General features: G+C 35.5%; 2 protein-coding genes across 2 annotated transcripts; one reads left to right on the top strand and one right to left on the bottom strand.

Moving 5' to 3' along the window:
- Window positions 1-855: 855 nt before the first annotated feature.
- On the bottom strand, window positions 856-5,923 carry LOC103331618 (Protein kinase superfamily protein). The gene is made up of 3 exons (XM_008234264.2): window positions 5,547-5,923; window positions 3,305-4,757; window positions 856-1,934 (listed from the first exon to the last, which is right to left on the bottom strand). The coding sequence occupies exons 2-3, from the start codon at window positions 4,708-4,710 to the stop codon at window positions 1,058-1,060; spliced, it is 2,283 nt and encodes a 760-aa protein (XP_008232486.2). The 5' UTR covers window positions 4,711-4,757; window positions 5,547-5,923; the 3' UTR covers window positions 856-1,057.
- Window positions 5,924-16,566: 10,643 nt separating this feature from the next.
- LOC103331619 (beta-1,3-galactosyltransferase pvg3-like) lies at window positions 16,567-17,703 on the top strand. The gene has a single exon (XM_008234265.2). The coding sequence runs from the start codon at window positions 16,591-16,593 to the stop codon at window positions 17,443-17,445; it is 855 nt and encodes a 284-aa protein (XP_008232487.1). The 5' UTR covers window positions 16,567-16,590; the 3' UTR covers window positions 17,446-17,703.
- Window positions 17,704-18,198: the final 495 nt, after the last annotated feature.

The raw sequence follows: 18,198 nt of genomic DNA on the forward strand, positions 1-18,198 counted from the left end.
TTGGCCAAAAAAAGCAATCCCAAACTGGCCCAAAGCTTCTTTTTCCTTTTTCTTTTTTTTTTTTTGTTGCTTTTTTTTTTTTGACGAAGGAAGCACTTTTCTGCTTAATTGGAAACCAGAAGTCAATGGCCAAAGTTTTATCTAGAACAAATATATTATACTTGTAACTTGGATTTACAGAGATGGGTCTGTTTTGGATTGCTTTTGCTAATAGCACAAGCATTTTCAAATATCTTTGTTCTGAATTTTCTTTCTTGGTAGCGAACCTTGAAAGTTCAAGAAAAGTATGGACTTATATTGTGTTTTTCTTTTTGTAAATTCCATGTGAAAACATGTAGTATATTGTGATGAGAGATTTTCTTAACTAATGTAATGTCAAAACAATATCAGACTTTAGCATTAACCATAACAAGCTCGGTTGAAGATGTCCCAAATTCGAATTCCATCGGCCTCATTAGTTAAAAAAATTCAAAAATTAATCTTGGTTGCCTTGCTTCATATGAGTGCTGTGGCGTCCTTTAAACCAAAACCCGGAAACATAGAAATAAAATGAATATGAAAATTTCCTACTTTCCTGCATACATGCCAGGTTCTAGTCCATGAAACTCACTCGACCTTCAAGATAAGCAGCTCATATAGTTCTTGTCTTTCTATCTCCATTTTGCAACCACAAGACCCGAGATTTTCGTCTCATAAGAGACTCCTCCGCGTCAAGCATTGCATTAAGTTCATATAGTTTTCGAGTTTAATCCATCGCTGCTTGCTTATTTCCTTGGTCCTTCACAAGAATGGTTTCTCGTACAGCTCATCCTTAAAATTGGTAACATCCAGATAACTTTCGAAAAGGGACCATCATGAAGGAACCAGGTGAAGTCTATCACTACATAAAATTTTACTGGACAGTTTTCCCCATTAAAATGGGGATTTTCTTTTATAAGCTAGGTAAGCTCAAGTTCATTAGCAGAGAACACAGTAAGTAAATCAGGCATACTCTTTTACGATTTAAATGATGGGTACCAATACATGACAGAACAATAATCCTGTGATGTGATCCAAACTAAAAGAACTCAAAGTCTAGATATTTACCCCCGGACTTCACGTCTGCCCCAACCATCCTTTTACTGTTGCTTCCGACACCAACAGTGTCAACTGCCCCAAATTTCCCTGGCAGCTCAGCTTCCATTGGTCTTGGTACTTCTGGTGGTGTGCTGCATCGTATCAGAGCCCAGTTCACACCTTCAAAGAAGGGATGCTGCTTGATCTCAGTTGCACCCCTTTTCACCCCAAGCCGGTGTTGTGGCTCTTTCACTAGCAATCCCCGAATTAGATCGCGGCCTGCATAACTAGTTGCTGGTGAATCTGGGAATTTGAGTTGCTGCCCCACCACATTGAACAATGTAGCACGGTTTCCTGAGCCTTTAAAAGGAGTTTTGCCATACAGTAATTCATGCAAGAATATACCAAACGTCCACCAATCGACTGCACTTCCATGGCCTTCTCCCTTAATAATTTCAGGGGCTAGGTATTCATGGGTTCCAACAAAGGACATAGACCGAGCTTGAGTAGGCTCTGCAACAAGCTCTGGAAGTGCATTGGTGGCAAACCCAGGCTCAGCTCGAGGTTTTCGGTTCTTCTTGCTTTTCTGAGGAAAGAACCTAGGGATAAAACAAGCAGGTTGAATGCACACTGATGAGGGCTCAATACATGCAGGTTGGACACAGAATGCACCACCTGCTCCTCGTTTTGAAGGATCAGAATCAAATGAAGTTCTTATCAGGGTTGGTGAAACAGCGCATCTCAGGGAAAGGTCAAAATCTGAAAGCATTATGTGGCCGTCGTCACGGACAAGCACGTTTTCAGGTTTCAAGTCCCTGTAGACAACTCCAAGCATGTGTAAATACTCTAGTGCCAACAGAACCTCAGCAGCATAGAATCTGCAAGAGCAAAGATAGATGAGTATATCACTCGCCTGCCTACTTTAAGTAAGGACTAGCTTAATATAGCAGATTGGTAAAGCGGCGGCATCTAATCTTCCACACAAAAGGAAAACAGAACGAAATTCTCAAACATGAATAATCTATACTGCATTGAATCAGCGCATAATCCTGATAGATGAAGTAATTGTTGGTTGTATTTGGAAATGAGGCTTTAAAGAAAGACGCTCCAATGCAGTAACAACCTTTCAAAGGGAACAAAAGGGAAAAATATTCGAATGGATGGTCCAACTTGCAAATCATTGCTCCAAGTGTTTCTAGCTTGGATAGCCAAGGTAGTAGAAAAATTATGTAAATTGAAGGCACAAAAATTTTATTATACATTGACAAAAGGTCCAAGCAAGAACAAACAGCGACACTTTCAAAGCTTAATATTTTGATGTGTGTTGCAGTTCCTTGTTCATGGTACATTTTTAATTGTTGATTGATATTTTCATCATTTTTGTGAACACTCAAAAAGGTCTCCAAGCATAAATAGCCCAACTTTCAAAGCCTAATACTTCAATATGTTACTCAGCCTCTTGTTCCCATAACATAGTTTTTATTGTTGACAGGTTGATCAGTTTCATACAGTATTTGAATTCAAACTCAGAGTAGATGAACTGGATGAATAAAATATAGTGAGTTAATAACATCTAGAACTAGCATGGGACTTTGCACTCTATCATTTCCATAAAGTGCGGAACAAATCCAAACAGTGTGATAGAGATAAGTCACATTGTGAAGTTTTCCAAAACAGACAAAGGCGATAGCAAATGAGTGTGAAGGACCTTAACTGAATATGAAAATGGACTAAAGCAGCATATAGAAGTATCATATTTATCAGAGAATGGACATCCAGCTCCCTCAGTCGAAAGTTTACACTGGCTGTAAGCCCATTATGAAGTTTTTCTAACTAATGAACATATTAGTTGAGTTTGTATTGTATTAGTGTAAAATAGAGAAAAGTATTTTCCGAAACCAACATGTCTCAAAGTACGAGAAATATCAAAGAGATGAAACTGTGTCTCTAAATCTAAATGATCTTTTAGAAAGAAAAAAAAATCGCATCAGTTTGTCCAGATAAGCATATAAAAAAGGACTTCGTGGATGGCAAACAGAGTGCTCACTTGCTAATTTCGTTTCGCTTAACAATTACCATGTTGGAAAACCTTCAAAAATGCAACGTCCTAAATGCAAAAAGATATAGATCAACACAAAGAAAGAAAGATTAACAGTCATTTAGATAGGAGGCTCCCTTCGTCATCAAAATTACTAACAGTCTAATACTTTAGACAGCTGAAAGAATGCATCTGAAATAGAAGGCATACCTCGCAGCATACTCCGAGAAATGTTTTCCAGGTTGCCGTTGCCTCAGAGTGTGCAAATCACCACCTGGACAATATTCCATGACCAAACATGAGAACCTGTCGGTCTCAAAATGTGTGTATAAAGTTGGAAGGAATGGATGGTCCAGCAGTTGCAAAATCTCCCTTTCCGTCTGGGCCCTAGTTAACTTCTTCCTGCTTGCAAGGGATGCCTTGTCCATTACTTTCATTGCAAAATAACAGCGTGTTCCACTCAGTTCTGAAAGATAGACACTACCAATATCACCGCAACCAAGCCGTTTGAGTAATTTAAAATGGCTCATACCCAAAATCCCATCCCGAACTCGAATTGCAAGAATAGCCTTCCATCTAGGGTCATTTCCTTTATGGGGCTTATTGGCACTCCCAGTAATGTTGCTCCAGTTGCTGTCATCACTAAGGCCACTACTATCACTTGCTCGACTAACACTAGTTTTTGCACTCTCAAGTGAATCCCCTCTAACACTCCCTTTGGTACTTTCACAGTTCCTATCAATGCTAAGCATGCCATCACTTGTGAGTGCATCACTCCTGTATGTACCGGTGCAGCTATTGACAATGCTCATAGCAGTGACAACACCAGTACTATCGATGCTACTAAGAGGACTTACATTGCCACTCGGAGGCAAAGAAGCATCCCAAACACACTCCTTCTCCTCAGAATCTGGAGGGAGTGAATTATCTGTATTTTGTGATGCACGGGGAACCGCAAACGGTGGAGACAATGCACCTAAGTCATTGGGTTCTTCAATCAAGCTTTCTGAAGGGGAAAGGACAATTGGATTTGGTTTCTTAGCAGGAACCCGGAGGGAAAGATCTTCAAGGAAAGGGCCTTTCCTAGATAAGCTCTTCATCAAGCATCCAGCTTCAGACTTATTCTGACCAATAGGTACATACACTGTTTTCATTAAATCCATATCAACAGGTTCTGGAGGGTGACTAACCCCAGAGAAAGAACTAGGGCCCCCTTCATCAAACGAATCTCCGCTTCCCTTAAATGTAAGAGAGTCAGACATAAGTTCTTCCTCTTCTGGGAAAGAGATCTTTCCTTTCCTTGTTCTTAGAGGTATTGGCGAGTCTGAATCTTGAGACTCCCGTGCATTAGATCTTACATCTTTTACCATAAGAGAATGCACATTCGATAACTCAGCCATTTGCCTTGCCAATGCAATTTCTTCTCTCACCAAGCCCAAGCGCCCATTGGATAAATGACCTCTGTCTCTTGCAGAAGCAACATCTTCTCTCACCAAACCAGAGCGCACACTTGACACATGACCCACTACTCTTGTTGATGTCGAACGAGTATACGGTACCTCACCTACGAGGGGCAATTTCCCAGGAAGCACCTTTGATTCTGAAACCCTCTCCATATCCAACAATGGTGTATCTCATAGAAAATCTCCAAATCGAAACAATTCTGCAAAGTAAAGTAAATCAAGATTTAGCTTACAGGATTCTTCACATATATGGTCAGATCTTAGTGCGTAGGTAGTCCACTAAACAGTACTTAATTCTATTCCATCTTAATCAGCAAACAAACAGCACTCCAAGTCTTTGACGGCAGCACTAATAGAAATAATATTAAAAATAATAAAGATTCATTTAAAAAGTAATGCACCCAGATACTACCAACCCACAACAAGGACAAGAAATTGAAATGCCTGGTGTTCATTTTCTTTTTCTACCTAAATATGATGTAAACTAGCACAAATTTGAACAGAAAATAGGAAGAAAATAAAAAATAAAAATATGAAATGTCTACAGTTGCATAGTCCTTCCCACAATCAGTAACTCAAACCACAAAACCCTTCAATCACGAAACTGCAATTGTCAAAGTTTCTAGAAACCCAACCTGATCAGAGAAAACTAAGAATCAATCAGTGGCTCCTCAAATTCCTAACTTCACTCACAGTCCACTACAATTACGGAAATGGTACATATATAGCATATTAAAACCTAACCAAAGATATAAAAAGCAGAACCCACAAGGTCAAAGAAGCAAAACCTTCATTTCCAAGCCACACCCTTATAAAACCAACATTTTTTCTTTCAAAAGAAAGTAACTGAGACAGAGAATGTGGAATCCATAGACAGTGAGAACAGAGAAAGATCTCGAAACAGCCCCCTCCCCGCAACCAAATTTAAAAGATAAATAAAATAATCAGAGGAAATTCCCAGCAGAAAATGAACCGAAACGACAACGCACCAGAGCAAAACGAAGCAGAACACGAATTCGTACCGACGATCCCTGTGCACAATAAGAGCAACGAAAATCTAAAGCGTCAGCTTCCCAATTTAGGGTTTTCACAGAGCTCTCTCTCGTACCTCTTTTTTTCTCCAAAAAAATAAAAGCTATAAATGAAATGTCGAGGTTTTTTTTCTTCTTTTTGTTCAATTTTCCAGAGCCACAGCGACCAGAGTTCTCTCTCTCTAACTTTTCTCTCTCTATAGCTCTGTCTGTCTATGTGAAAGACTGAAACCACAAAAGCTTTATCAAGCGATTATGGTGGTTGTAATTACAGGCTTGTTTACAGCTTTTGCTTTTTTGTATGGGCTGCGCGCACTTTATTAGTAAGCTGAGCCTCTGCGAGAGAGAGAGAGAGAGAGAGAAAGAGAAAGAGAGACTAGATGAGGAGAGAGACAGAGAGAGCTAGAAGGGGACCCACCGGAAGAGGAAAGTGGACCCCAACACGTAGGGCCCGCGCGTGTTCCTGCTTTACGCTACACTTCTTTTCAAAGATGGTGACTCTCTCTCTCTTCTCGCGCCTCGCACTCTGTCTAGTGTGTTACAGGGTCATCAGACTCGTCACTCATCAGCCTCCCCTTTGGGTGTGTGAAAATCAGCAGACGCTTTTTTGGCGCGTGTAGTCAGGTTTGGACTTTTTTCATTTTAGATAATAATGGTGTTTTCCTTTTCTTTTCTTTTCTTTTTTCAAATGTGAATTGGGTTAAGATTTGAACTTGATGTAAGAGAGCAGGTTTACTGACCAACTGATTTAATCCGCATCTAGTGAGTAGTTTAGACTATCCTTTTCTTTGACAGAACTAAATAGTTAGTAACACTTAACTTAGAGTTAGTCAATAATACTCAACTCAAATTACTTTAGACTATTACTTATACTAAAAAAAAACTTAAATTTAAATTTTATAAAAAAGAAGTAACACTCAACTTATAGCTAGTCGATAATAATAATTTTTTTTTTTTCCATTTTATTGATTTGATAATTTGGGAGTGCTGCAGTCATGTCATGATTTCTCTTTTCTTATTGGAATGATTTTCATGTTGTGATGGCTGATGGGTCTGCACAATCCAAAAGTTGAAGGATAAAGGATGCAATAATTTCACGGAAAATTAAAATTACATTTTTTTCTACACGTGATATGAGGAATTTGACATATATAATTTGGAGCTAATGAAATTTTCGTTTATAATCTAGTAAAGGCATGTTATATCACTCTTTTATTGAATGGTGAAGTAATTAAGAAATGAAAATATTTTTACTTATTACTTTAATTCAAGGTATATTTATACTACTATTCTTAACACGTGTTCATTAGTATAACCATAGTTAACTCTTTATTTTGTATTTATAGAACTATGGTTAGGGGATGGCAATGGATCGAATTGGGGGTGAGCATGTCATTCCCATCCTTGTTAAGTTTTTTTCCCTCATCCACATCTTCATACCCATAATATTCATATCAGGGATTTCCTGTCCCCACCTTCATTGGGGAATGGGTTCCCCGACCCACCCCATTACCCAAAAAAAAAAAACCCCAATATAAAACTACTTTGTTGAAAGAAAAAGTATTGACTGGAAGTTAGTTAAATATATAAGTAGTGTGTCTTAAGATTCGTATAAATTATATAAATATTTAATATAATAATAGGAAATATAAAACTTAGTTGGCACAATCACTTTAATATCCTATTTATATATACTATAATATAAATATATATATATATATATATTCCAAATGGGGAGGGTTTCGGTCGGGGATTCAATATCATCCCCAACCCTCCCCGAACACCATACCCAAAAATTCCTCATACTCGTTCCTATACCCATTTTTTTATCCTTCATACCTAATCCATTAGGGTCGAATGCCTGCGAAATCCGTTACCCGTGAGTAAAATTGTCATCATTGGACTCGTATCAAGTGTTGAGAAGGGCGATGAAAGGATACACTTTGGCTTTAAAGTGGTGAGAAAAATGATCCCATTAAGAAATACCAACTTACTCGATTTGTGGTTTTTTTTCTCAAATTTTTTTTTTTCAGAGCTTTTGAGTTTGAATTCCTCTTTTTTAATAAAATGAATTTAAGAAACATAAATTCTTTTTTTAAAAAAAATCTACCAATAAAGCAAAGGACTCACTAGTGTAGTGGTTGAGTGCAATTGCTCCCCCAATAAAGATCTTAGGTTTGAGTCCTAGCATTCATATAGGCCCTATTTGGTTCATGGAATGAAATTGAGGGGAAATCATTTCCCATGTCATTCCCCAAGGAATGAGAATTGAAGATTCTTTTCCCACGTTTGGTAATGCTGAGAAAGTAATCGGGAAATATCATTTTATTTCCTTTCCCATGTTTGTTTTGAGTAGGAATGGAAAACAAAGTTTGTATAAATTTTCAATTATACCCATATTAAATCAAATAAAAAAATGCATTTAATGATATATTGTAATTCTAAATTGTTAATGGGGATAAAATAGTCATAAAAAATATGTATTTAATGTTAGCTCATTTTCCCAAACTTTCCCATGATGAGGGAAAACAAAACCCAAGTTAGGAGGATGGATTCAATTTCCCTCTACTTTCCCATGAGCCAGGCAACGATTTCCCATACCTAGACTTACCAAACATGAGAAATCAATTGATTTCTCATTCCTAAATCTCTTTTCCCATTAACCAAACGAGGCCATAGTGTGTGTGTGAATTTAGTATATTATTCCTCTCTCAATAGGAAATGTCTTTAAAAAAAATTACCTATACATATGGGAGTTAAGGAAATTATTATTATCCATCGCTTTGATTGTATTAGAGCATCCACAATAGGCTCCCTAAACCACCTCCTTAGACAAATTTTAGGGAGGAATCGTAAAAATGTAACTCCAATCACGCTCCCTATTCACCTCCTAAAATATGGAGTCCTCTAGGAGCTCCTAAATCTGAGGAGAGAGAAAGGACTCCTAGTGGCTCCTTATAATTTGATACTGTTTTATTTAATGAGTATTTCAAACCTTTATTTAATGCTAACTATTTTTTATTTTATTTTTTAATAAAGATGGACCAATCAAAAAAGAGTTATAGCATTTATCACTCTCCAAATTAGGGAGTATAGTTGGAGTTGAAATTTTTTAGAGAGCTTCTAAAATAGTTTTCTTATATTTTTAGCCAAATTTTAGCTAAGAAATAGATAGCATCATTGTGGATGCTCTTAGGATCCCGAGCCTCAACATTTAGCATTTGTGTATTTACACGCATTTAAGAGAATATTAACCATTAAATTAATATAATGAATTTTAATAAGTCCACATCATCATACTTGTATTAAACTAAAAGTAACCATTTGCACCTTATCATATCGATCCAATAACTTTGAAATAAAAAATAAAATAAATAAAATACCCCACCACGCAACACCCTACCCCCAGGAACAGCCGTGGTTGCCTCTCTCGCTCTGTCTCTCTTTATCTCCCTCGATTTGGGATCACTAACTCTCAACAAGGCCTAAGAAGAGATTTTATGAACCCCATATCTTCTTAACAGAGTACTGCAATTAAATATGCAAATTCATAAATGAAAATTAATTGGCCACAAGTACTGCATATGAAAATCTTATATGTGCCTTCCAACTATAGAACCTGGTAAAAAAGGTGTGTGTGTGAGGAAAAGAGAGTAAGGGATGGCTGCCATGGCTGGCAGTGAGGGTAGGAGGCTAGGTCGGGGAAGATGGTTTTTTATTTTCCTGCGGGGAAGATGGTTGCTGCTTGCTGGGATACCCCTTTTTTTTTTTTCTCAGAGTTATTGGATAAATATAAGGTACAAATAATGGTTATTTTTGGTTCAATACAATTATGATGATGTGGACTTATTAAAGTTCATTAGATTAATCTAATGATTAACATTCTCTTAAATGCGTGTAAATGCACGGATGTTAAATATAGAGGCTCTGAATCCATTGTATTGTCCCCCCTCCCTATTGCATATGAAATTGGAAGGAAAAGAATCTCCCATTTCAAATATCTTAACAATTAATGAGGATATTTTCAGAAGAAAAAAAAAAACAAATAATGAGGATATTAGGCAATACCAGATCTTTTCATTAAGGAATTTTCATTTATATAGTGCAAGTTAGATTGGAAAATCCGATTCCGATTCAAAATTTTCCAATTTTGGCAAGTCTAAATCAATTCTGTCATATGAAAGTTCCAAATTCTGAAAATTCCGAAAAAAGTTGGATTGTAATTGGAATGGATATCGAGATTTCAAAATATATTGGGGTTTCAGGCTTATACTAGATAAAAATATTAATTTCATATTAAACAATAGGAAAATATTTTTGTTCACCACTTTAACCCAATGTGTACCCTCACCACTATTTTTAACACTTGACTCTTGTCCATTGGTATAATCATAGTTAACTCTTTACTTTATATTTATGGAACTATGGTTATGTCAATGGACACATGTCAAATGTTGAGAATGGTGATAAGGTTACACATTGGTTAAAGTGGTGAGCAAAAATGCTCCCTAAACTAAATATAATTTAATGACCCAAAAAGACATGGACAAATTATTCCATAAAGGATAACAACATCCAAGTACTAGAATATAAATATTTTTTTTTTCAAGTGTTCAATATGAGTTTTAAATTTTTAGAGAATTTTAATCATTCAAATGGTTGGGCGCATGTTTGAAATTTTGAACTAGTTTCCGAAATTTTCCAAAAAAATCCGAAATATATAAATTCCAAAATTTTCCAAAAATTCTGAAAATTCCAAGTTTTCCGAATCAAAATGGATATTGAAATTTTGAAATTTTTTTTGGAATAGAATTTTCAGCCCTAAACCTACTCTAATGTTTACAATCCTACTACTCCTAGCGATCAATTCTAGTAAAACTTTAAGGCTGCGTTTGGTTCATGAGAAATGAGGCTTGGTGATGAAAAATTGTTTTCCCATGATTAGTAAGTGTATGTATGAGAAATGGTTGCCTGACACATGAAAAAGTAAGAGGGAAAGTGAAGCCCTCCTCCCCCCTTGGGTTTTGTTCCTTTCTCATTGGAAAGTTTGGAAAAATGAGCCAACATTAAATACACATTTTTCATTATCATTTTGTCTCAATTAATAATTTAGAATTACAATATAGCATTAAATGCGTTCTTTTTTTATTTGATTTCATATGGCTATAATTGAAAAATTAAACAACTTTGTTTTACATTCCTGTGCGAACCAAATATGTGAAAGGAAATAAAATGGTATTTTCTAGTTACTTTCCTAACATCACCAAACATGGGAAATGAATCTTCTATTTCTCATCCCTTGGGAAAGACAAGAGAAATTATTTCCTATCAAATCTTTTCATCGAACTAAACGGACCTAAACAATCTTAACTTCAAATATTGAAAGCTAATTTTTTTTTAAAAATGTATGCCTTTGGTGATTGATTTTCTCCCAACATATAAGATGGATTTTTATTTTCCTCTTGGTTTTAAAGATCCATATAATGCCAACAATATTGACCTCATACAAATTCTCCTTTTTTATTTTGTATATAAACAAAATCTCTTATATATATATATATATTCATGTATGATGTGAAAATGATGGTTTTTTTTGGGGGCGGTCTTTGGGCCACTAAGAAGAGTAATGCACCAAAAGAATTAAAAGAAGGAAAGGCATAGGGTCTACCACACCATACGTAGTTTGTTATTTGGAAATTCTGATGACAGGTATTATTCGTAGAAATAATGCAGCCATGATCAAACTAAAAAGTATACCTACATTATATTATATAATTGATCTATATGCATGTATCATGTGTGTACAAGTTAAATAGAGAAAAGTTTACTTGTTACTATGAAGTAATTTTCTGTTTAATATTAATTGATTATCAAGATAAATGTTTTGGCCTCAACTTTTCCGCGATGTCAGCTGCATGAATATATCCGTCTAATCACTTGAGCTACAAACCTTTGGCATATAACAAGTTAATACAATTTCTTTTGTTGTGTTGTTATGGTCTTGTTTGTATATATTGTTGATCAATAGTAGTCATTATTAGGAAAAAAAAAAATCGTTATGAGAAGTCTTGGACATTCAATGGGTTTTTGTAACGGCTAAAAGTACTTTTAACAACATTTGTCAAAAAAAACTTAAAATCCTTTATGGGATAAAAGCATTTTTGAAAATTCATTTAGCATGTGCTTGAAGAAACACTTCCAAGTGTTTTTTCAATAAATACGTGAATTTTCAATTAAATTTTTCACGTGCTTTCAATATAAAACTTTATAAACATAAGTCGTTCCTACAAAAACAGTCTCAAACGAGTTCGAACATGATATGATGAATAGCAAAATGAAAGCATATGAAGGGAGCGTGGGAAGAAGGATCCCATCTCAATATCTCACCATAACATTCACACACAAGAAATGAAGCAAGTTTTAACCAATTTAAATTCAAAGCAATTGATAATAAAAATAAACCATATGATGATGAGTTAAGAAGAAGGTTGGAGAAAGAAGAAAACGACGAATGAGGCAGACTTGGCGTGCATGAAGATGTCGATGGATTCAGTACTAGTGTGTGTGCATGGCGTTTCTTCAAGTCAATAATTGACAATAGCGTGAAGAAGGGTTTCGGGGTTACGACGACGACTGGGGGAATAATGAAGAGACTCAGAGACCAAGTAGCACCAAGTCAGTGAGTGGTTCGCTTCTGCTGTTCTCTGCTGCTCCTCCCAGTCTGTAAATTTGCAGTCCCCCTTGGAATTGTTTCTTCACGCTTTGTTCTATTAACGGAAAATAAATAAATAAAAATTATTAGGCTTCATTCGATTTAAAAGAATTTATTTGAATTGGACGACAAGCCTAAATTTGTTACAAAATTGGAAAATTGGAACCGTTAAATTGAATATATTTGAAATCATATGCAACATATTTGAGTAACCATATACGTAGCGGGGCGATACATTTGAGTAACTATATATGTATTGGGTCATTTGAAATTCATTAGTTTTCTTTTCTCTCTATTTATTATCACTTGAAAATAAAATGAAAAAGAGATCCAAACAAGAAAATGAAATGATTTCTTTAATTCCAATATTCTTTTCTCATTTATGTTGATCATATGGTCTATATCTTTATAGTAACTCTTCTCCCACCATCTCAACTTACCAATGGGGCTAAATTCATGTACTTTCACAATCTTTTTTTATGATTATAACAATGAATCTCTGTACTTGCCAAATTTTTTTTTTCTTCTTCTGTTTTTCGTGTTGGCAGCATCAACTTTTGATGTTCTATCTATGCTTTAAGAGGGGGGAGGAGATATTTTATGTAAAAGATTGAAACTCTTGCTACAATAATTTTTTGAGTTTGTCGAAACTAGAAGACATTTGCATAGGGCAAGGGTATTATAAGTCATAGTCTATCGTATTTTATCAGTTTATGTCCAACATAGTGGAGTCACACCATCATGATATGTCACATTCATATGATTCATGAAGAATTCAAGGACTTCATTTCTCTGTTTTCTCTTAGTCAAATGAAAAGGACATTTCACACACGCGGAAGAGATAGACATGTCAAGAATTAATAGTGTTCCTTTTCATGCCAAAAGATGATATATATATGTTGGCTCGATTTGTGATTTTTCTGGCAAATTAAGAATTTTTATATTAATTGTAATTGATTTTCCTTTTACTTTTGATTTCCTACCATAAATAAAATTATGAGTTATTACTCTCCTTAGCCTTTAAGGTTTTATGTGTACTATAAATATGACCTCATAAAAGGAGAAGAATATATAGAAAATTCTCATAAACAATATTCTCTCATAGTTTCTCATATTTTAACATAGTATCAGAGTGGCGATCTTGAGATTGTTGCTAAAACCTAGCCAACCACACGTTGACGTTGCCATGGGGGATCAAGATCCAATCATCCCCCATGGAGGTAGCACCACCAATTCCTCTACCACACAGACCTAGAAACTAGAAGAATTGAATACTCAAATGACCCAATTTTTGAAGATTCAAAATCGGGCCCCGACCAAGAACCTTGAGGAATTGGCGACCCAGATGACCCAGTTTTTGAAGATACAGAACCAGGTCTCAACTCCAACCGATCTTAGAAGAATTGATGTCAAGAATGACCCAGTTCTGAAAATGACCTCAAATCAAACTTATGCCCAAATCCCGACCCGATTCAGACCACATCGACCAAGACTCAAATCCCAACCCAGATCCTAAATCAAACTCCGTGCCAGATCTCGACTCATATTTTGAATCATATCTTGACCCATATACCAACCCAGACTATACCATATGTATCTTCTGTTGCATATATTACGACTTTGCACATATCTCAACTGCAAGACTATTTGGCTACTGAATTTGAGATGAAAAATCTAGGTAAACTTAAGTATTTCTTGGGGATTGAGATGGTTCGATCAAAGCAAGACATATTTCTCTCTCAATGAAAATAAGTCTTGGACTTGTTGACAGACACGTGAATGCTAGATTGCAAACCTATAGACACTCTTATTGTTGAAAATCATCATCTTGGAGAATACTTAGATCAAGTTCCACCTAACAAAGAAAGATACCAAAGGTTAGTGGAAAGATTGATCTATTTGTCACGTACTCAACCAAACATTGTTTATGCGTTGAGCGTAGTTAATTAGTCAATTTATGCATTATCCAAGTGAAGACCACATAAATGCAGTTCTTTGAATACTTATATATTTGAAGTCTGCACCCGAAAAATGACTTATGTTCTCAAAATATGGTCATATGAATATTGATGGTTATACAAATGTAGATTGGGACATAACATATATAAGATCCACATATGGTTATTTCACATTTATGGAAGGTAATTTAGTGACATGGAGAAGCAAAAAACATAAGGAAATTGCTCGCATAATTGGTATCATGTATAACTTCTTGTCATGGAATAAAAAGTTATTTAAAGAACTTCATGGTATAGATGTGCATACAAGTGAGAAAATTACATTTTAATTAAAAATTAATTATATATAGGGGAATTCGAACTCGAAATTTCTTTCAATATTGAGAAGATAAGTACCACTAAACTAAGAGCTAGTTGATAATCATGCGTCAAAGGTTAAAATTAAACAATGTTAATTTCTATAATCAAGCAATATCCTTATTTATCTTTTAACAAATTCAAGTTTATCATTTATATAACTTCTCCAAACTATCAAATAACAATGGATGTATAGACTAATATTTCTATTTTAGACTGAAGGGATCAACACACACATATATATTTGGTTGTCATTTATCTTTTTGGTGCACTGATATTGATGTGATGAATTATCATTGAAGAAAAGGATCAAATTCATCACAATTTGGCAAGACATGAAAGTGTGGTTGTCATTGCGAATTCAATATTCAACTCTCATCCCTACAAACTTTTCCTAAAGGTTGACCACATGTTAAGAAGACAGACAACCAAGTCTCTATCCTAGTTTCTTTTACTCTATAATATTGGGGTTAGAGTGCAACATTTTCAGTAGTTTCTGCAGAATACGTACAAGGCAAAAATAAAAAAGCATATGAATTCACTGTGGTAAATTCCAAATTTACTCATCAGTTGTGAAAACTTGAACCCTTGAATCACAGAGAAATATTATATTGTTGCATCCAAATTGGGCAGGCAAGTTGTATTGGTTGATGTGGATCATGATTGGCAAAACTTTTGTCGTCGATGGTGACGATCAAATTGGGCAGGCAAGTTGTCATGTGAAGCACCAATCCCATTAAGCTTTTATTTATTTATAATTATACTTAGTGATTAAAATGATTAGTTTTCAATATTTTACCATTCACATGCTAAAATTTCATACAAACAAAAACACATTAACCCAAAAAGAAGTGTTTTGTAATCTTTTGTGGGCCTTGCATTTGTTCCTTGCTTTTTGAAAAGTTGGCAAATTAGAGGTTTGAAAGTGTGGGTTTTGGGCGTTGGAATTAGGAAAAGGGCAAGGCATTCAAAGTGGGTTCTTTCATGATTCCCATTCCCTCAGTTGGTCTTTAGTGGACCAAAGACTTTTTTTTTTTTTTTTTTCCTCTCTCTCTCTCTCTCTCATTGAGTGTTCTCAGTTGTTACCTTTGAATCCTGCACTAAATAAGGAGCATAGCTGCACATATAGCTTACCTTTTTGTTCTTCTCTATGGAGGAGAGAGAGAGAGGGTTGGGATCTGAATGACAAAATATTCAACTAGGTATGTGAACATCTTACTCAATAAAGATGATGTAGAATTCAATTTTTTATTAATTCAAACATGAGAGTAAGGAACTACCAAACTAGAATAGACCTAAGAAAAAGACGAGAGTTGAATTCGGATTGTAACTACAATTCTCCACTCTGATAATAATAAGATCATATGCTTTGAATATTTTAGGCTCCTTAGTTCTAATGGAATTTCTAGACTTTCCTTTGTGGGTTTTGTAGACCCAATTTTTGTATGTATTGACAGAAGAACCAAAAGCATGTTTTTTTCTTTTTTGTTGTTGTTGAACGCCAAAAGCAAAGTTAGGTGGAGTTAGGTCCAAACCTAGGCCTATAGGCCATAGGGGCTTGCCCAAAAGGATCCAAACCTAGTTTCAGATCATATGCCGAATATACCATATTCAATGGACCCACATGCCCATTCATGATGTATGTGGGATCATGAAATCCAGACAAAATGGGTCAAACCCAAATGAACACAAGTGGGCATCACTTGCGCTGCACATGACATAGCCTTCCAATTCACGATAATTACCCCAATAATTTCTGAGGAAGCACGAGAATTAGCCAAAGACCACTCTTCTCACATGAATTAGAAGGCATGAATGAAACATGTAGAACTTGAGTTTATGGTCACTTTTAAAAGAAGTTACAAACCAAAACCCAAGAAAAGCATGAATAGCATACTTGCATATGTTATATATATATATATAATTTCTTTCCAAACCCAAATTGAAAAAAAAAAAAGGTTCCAAAATTAGATAAATGCATACAATGCATAGGAAGAGGATGATGTTAGTCACATTACCCCCACTTGTTATCTCCCTCTTGTTATTCATCATCTTCTTCAATGTTCAAGTAATAAGATCCCCATTAATTCCTTCCTCCAAAACCATCATCTTGCAAACCCAATTCAGCCTCTTGATTGGGATTTTAACTCGTGTCGACAACTACAATCATCGCCATTTTCTTCGTCTTATTTATGGCATCCAATCCTCTCCCATTGCCAAAATAGACGTCAAGTTCGTCTTTTGCAACCTTACCAAACCCGAGCAACGCATATTAATTTCTCTAGAAATTCTTCGATTCAACGACATTATCATCCTCAATTGTACCGAAAACATGAACAACGGCAAAACCTACACCTATTTCTCTTCGCTCCCTCACGTCCTTCCACACAAATACGACTATGTCATGAAGGCGGACGACGATGTTTTCATTAGGCTCGAGCCACTTGCCTTGTCCCTCAAACCATTGCCTAGGGTGGACTTGTACTACGGATTTGTAATCCCATGTGCTAGCATGAACCCATTTGTGGAGTACATGTCCGGTATGGGATTTTTGTTGTCCTGGGATTTGGTTGAATGGATTGGAGAATCTGACATTCCTAGAGAGGAGATGTTTGGTCCCGAGGATAAGATGGTGGGAAAATGGTTGAAGATGGGAAGAAAGGCAAAGAACAGGTTTTCCAATAAGCCAGCAATGTATGATTATCCAGGAACAAATGGGAAGTGCTCACATGAGCTTATACCAGAAACTGTGGCTGTTCACAGGCTCAAGAGATGGGATCGTTGGTCGCACGTGCTTGAATTTTTCAATGTAACCAAACAAGTACTCTAATTAATTATCGCTACCATCTTTGATTCAACAATTAATTAGGAAATTAGCTAGTTTCTAACTTTGCTAAATAAATTAATTAGTATTGCTGAGGACATTCTTGCCTTGTATCATTCTATTTCCAATCAAGTTCCTTATTGCGTATGAACAAGGGTTAAATTCCATTTTTGAGCCATACCCATAAAGAAAAGTCTTATACAATACATATTAATAAATGGAAAAAAAATAAAATTTGTATTTGATACAATACATATTAAGAAATGAAAAGGAAAATCATTTTAAAGGTGTTTATCATGGTTCATGTCAAATTCAGATTATTTATTTGAATACTAACTCAATCTGTTTATTATTCGTGTTTAGGGGGCATGTCATATTCGAGATCGTGTCAATCAACTATCAACCAAACATGTGAAATTTGTATCAAGTTGAGTCGTGTGAAAAACTTTCAACCCTATGACAACGTAGGAATGACACTCAAACTTTTTGGTGCGTTACTATAAGCAAGTAATTTTTTTTCTAGAACAATAATTCTAGATGGACCACATATTTAGATCATAGTAGTGAATTAATCCTGTAAGTGATGTATTCATTATATGAACTAATCTTACTAACAGTTTGTTTGAAAATGCTTCTTTAGAAAGTGGTTAAAAATTCAAGTTTCTTGTGGAAAAGCACTTCAAATAGCATACCATTGACACTTTTAACAAGTGTTGTCAGAAATACTTTTTGATGCAAGTAATATTGGCAGAGGTGGAA

This window comes from Prunus mume, linkage group LG5 (genome assembly GCF_029339155.1).
Source record: "Prunus mume cultivar Tortuosa linkage group LG5, ASM2933915v1, whole genome shotgun sequence".
In the NCBI taxonomy this organism is placed as follows: Eukaryota; Viridiplantae; Streptophyta; class Magnoliopsida; order Rosales; family Rosaceae; genus Prunus; species Prunus mume.

Excerpts from the sequence above, each read along its gene's own strand:
- LOC103331618 (XM_008234264.2), bottom strand. The coding sequence starts at position 4,710 with ATGGAGAGGGTTTCAGAATCAAAGGTGCTTCCTGGGAAATTGCCCCTC. Across the intron at positions 1,935-3,304 it reads TTCTCGGAGTATGCTGCGAG|ATTCTATGCTGCTGAGGTTC; the intron begins GTATGCCTTCTA and ends TTGCTCTTGCAG.
- LOC103331619 (XM_008234265.2), top strand. The coding sequence starts at position 16,591 with ATGCATACAATGCATAGGAAGAGGATGATGTTAGTCACATTACCCCCA.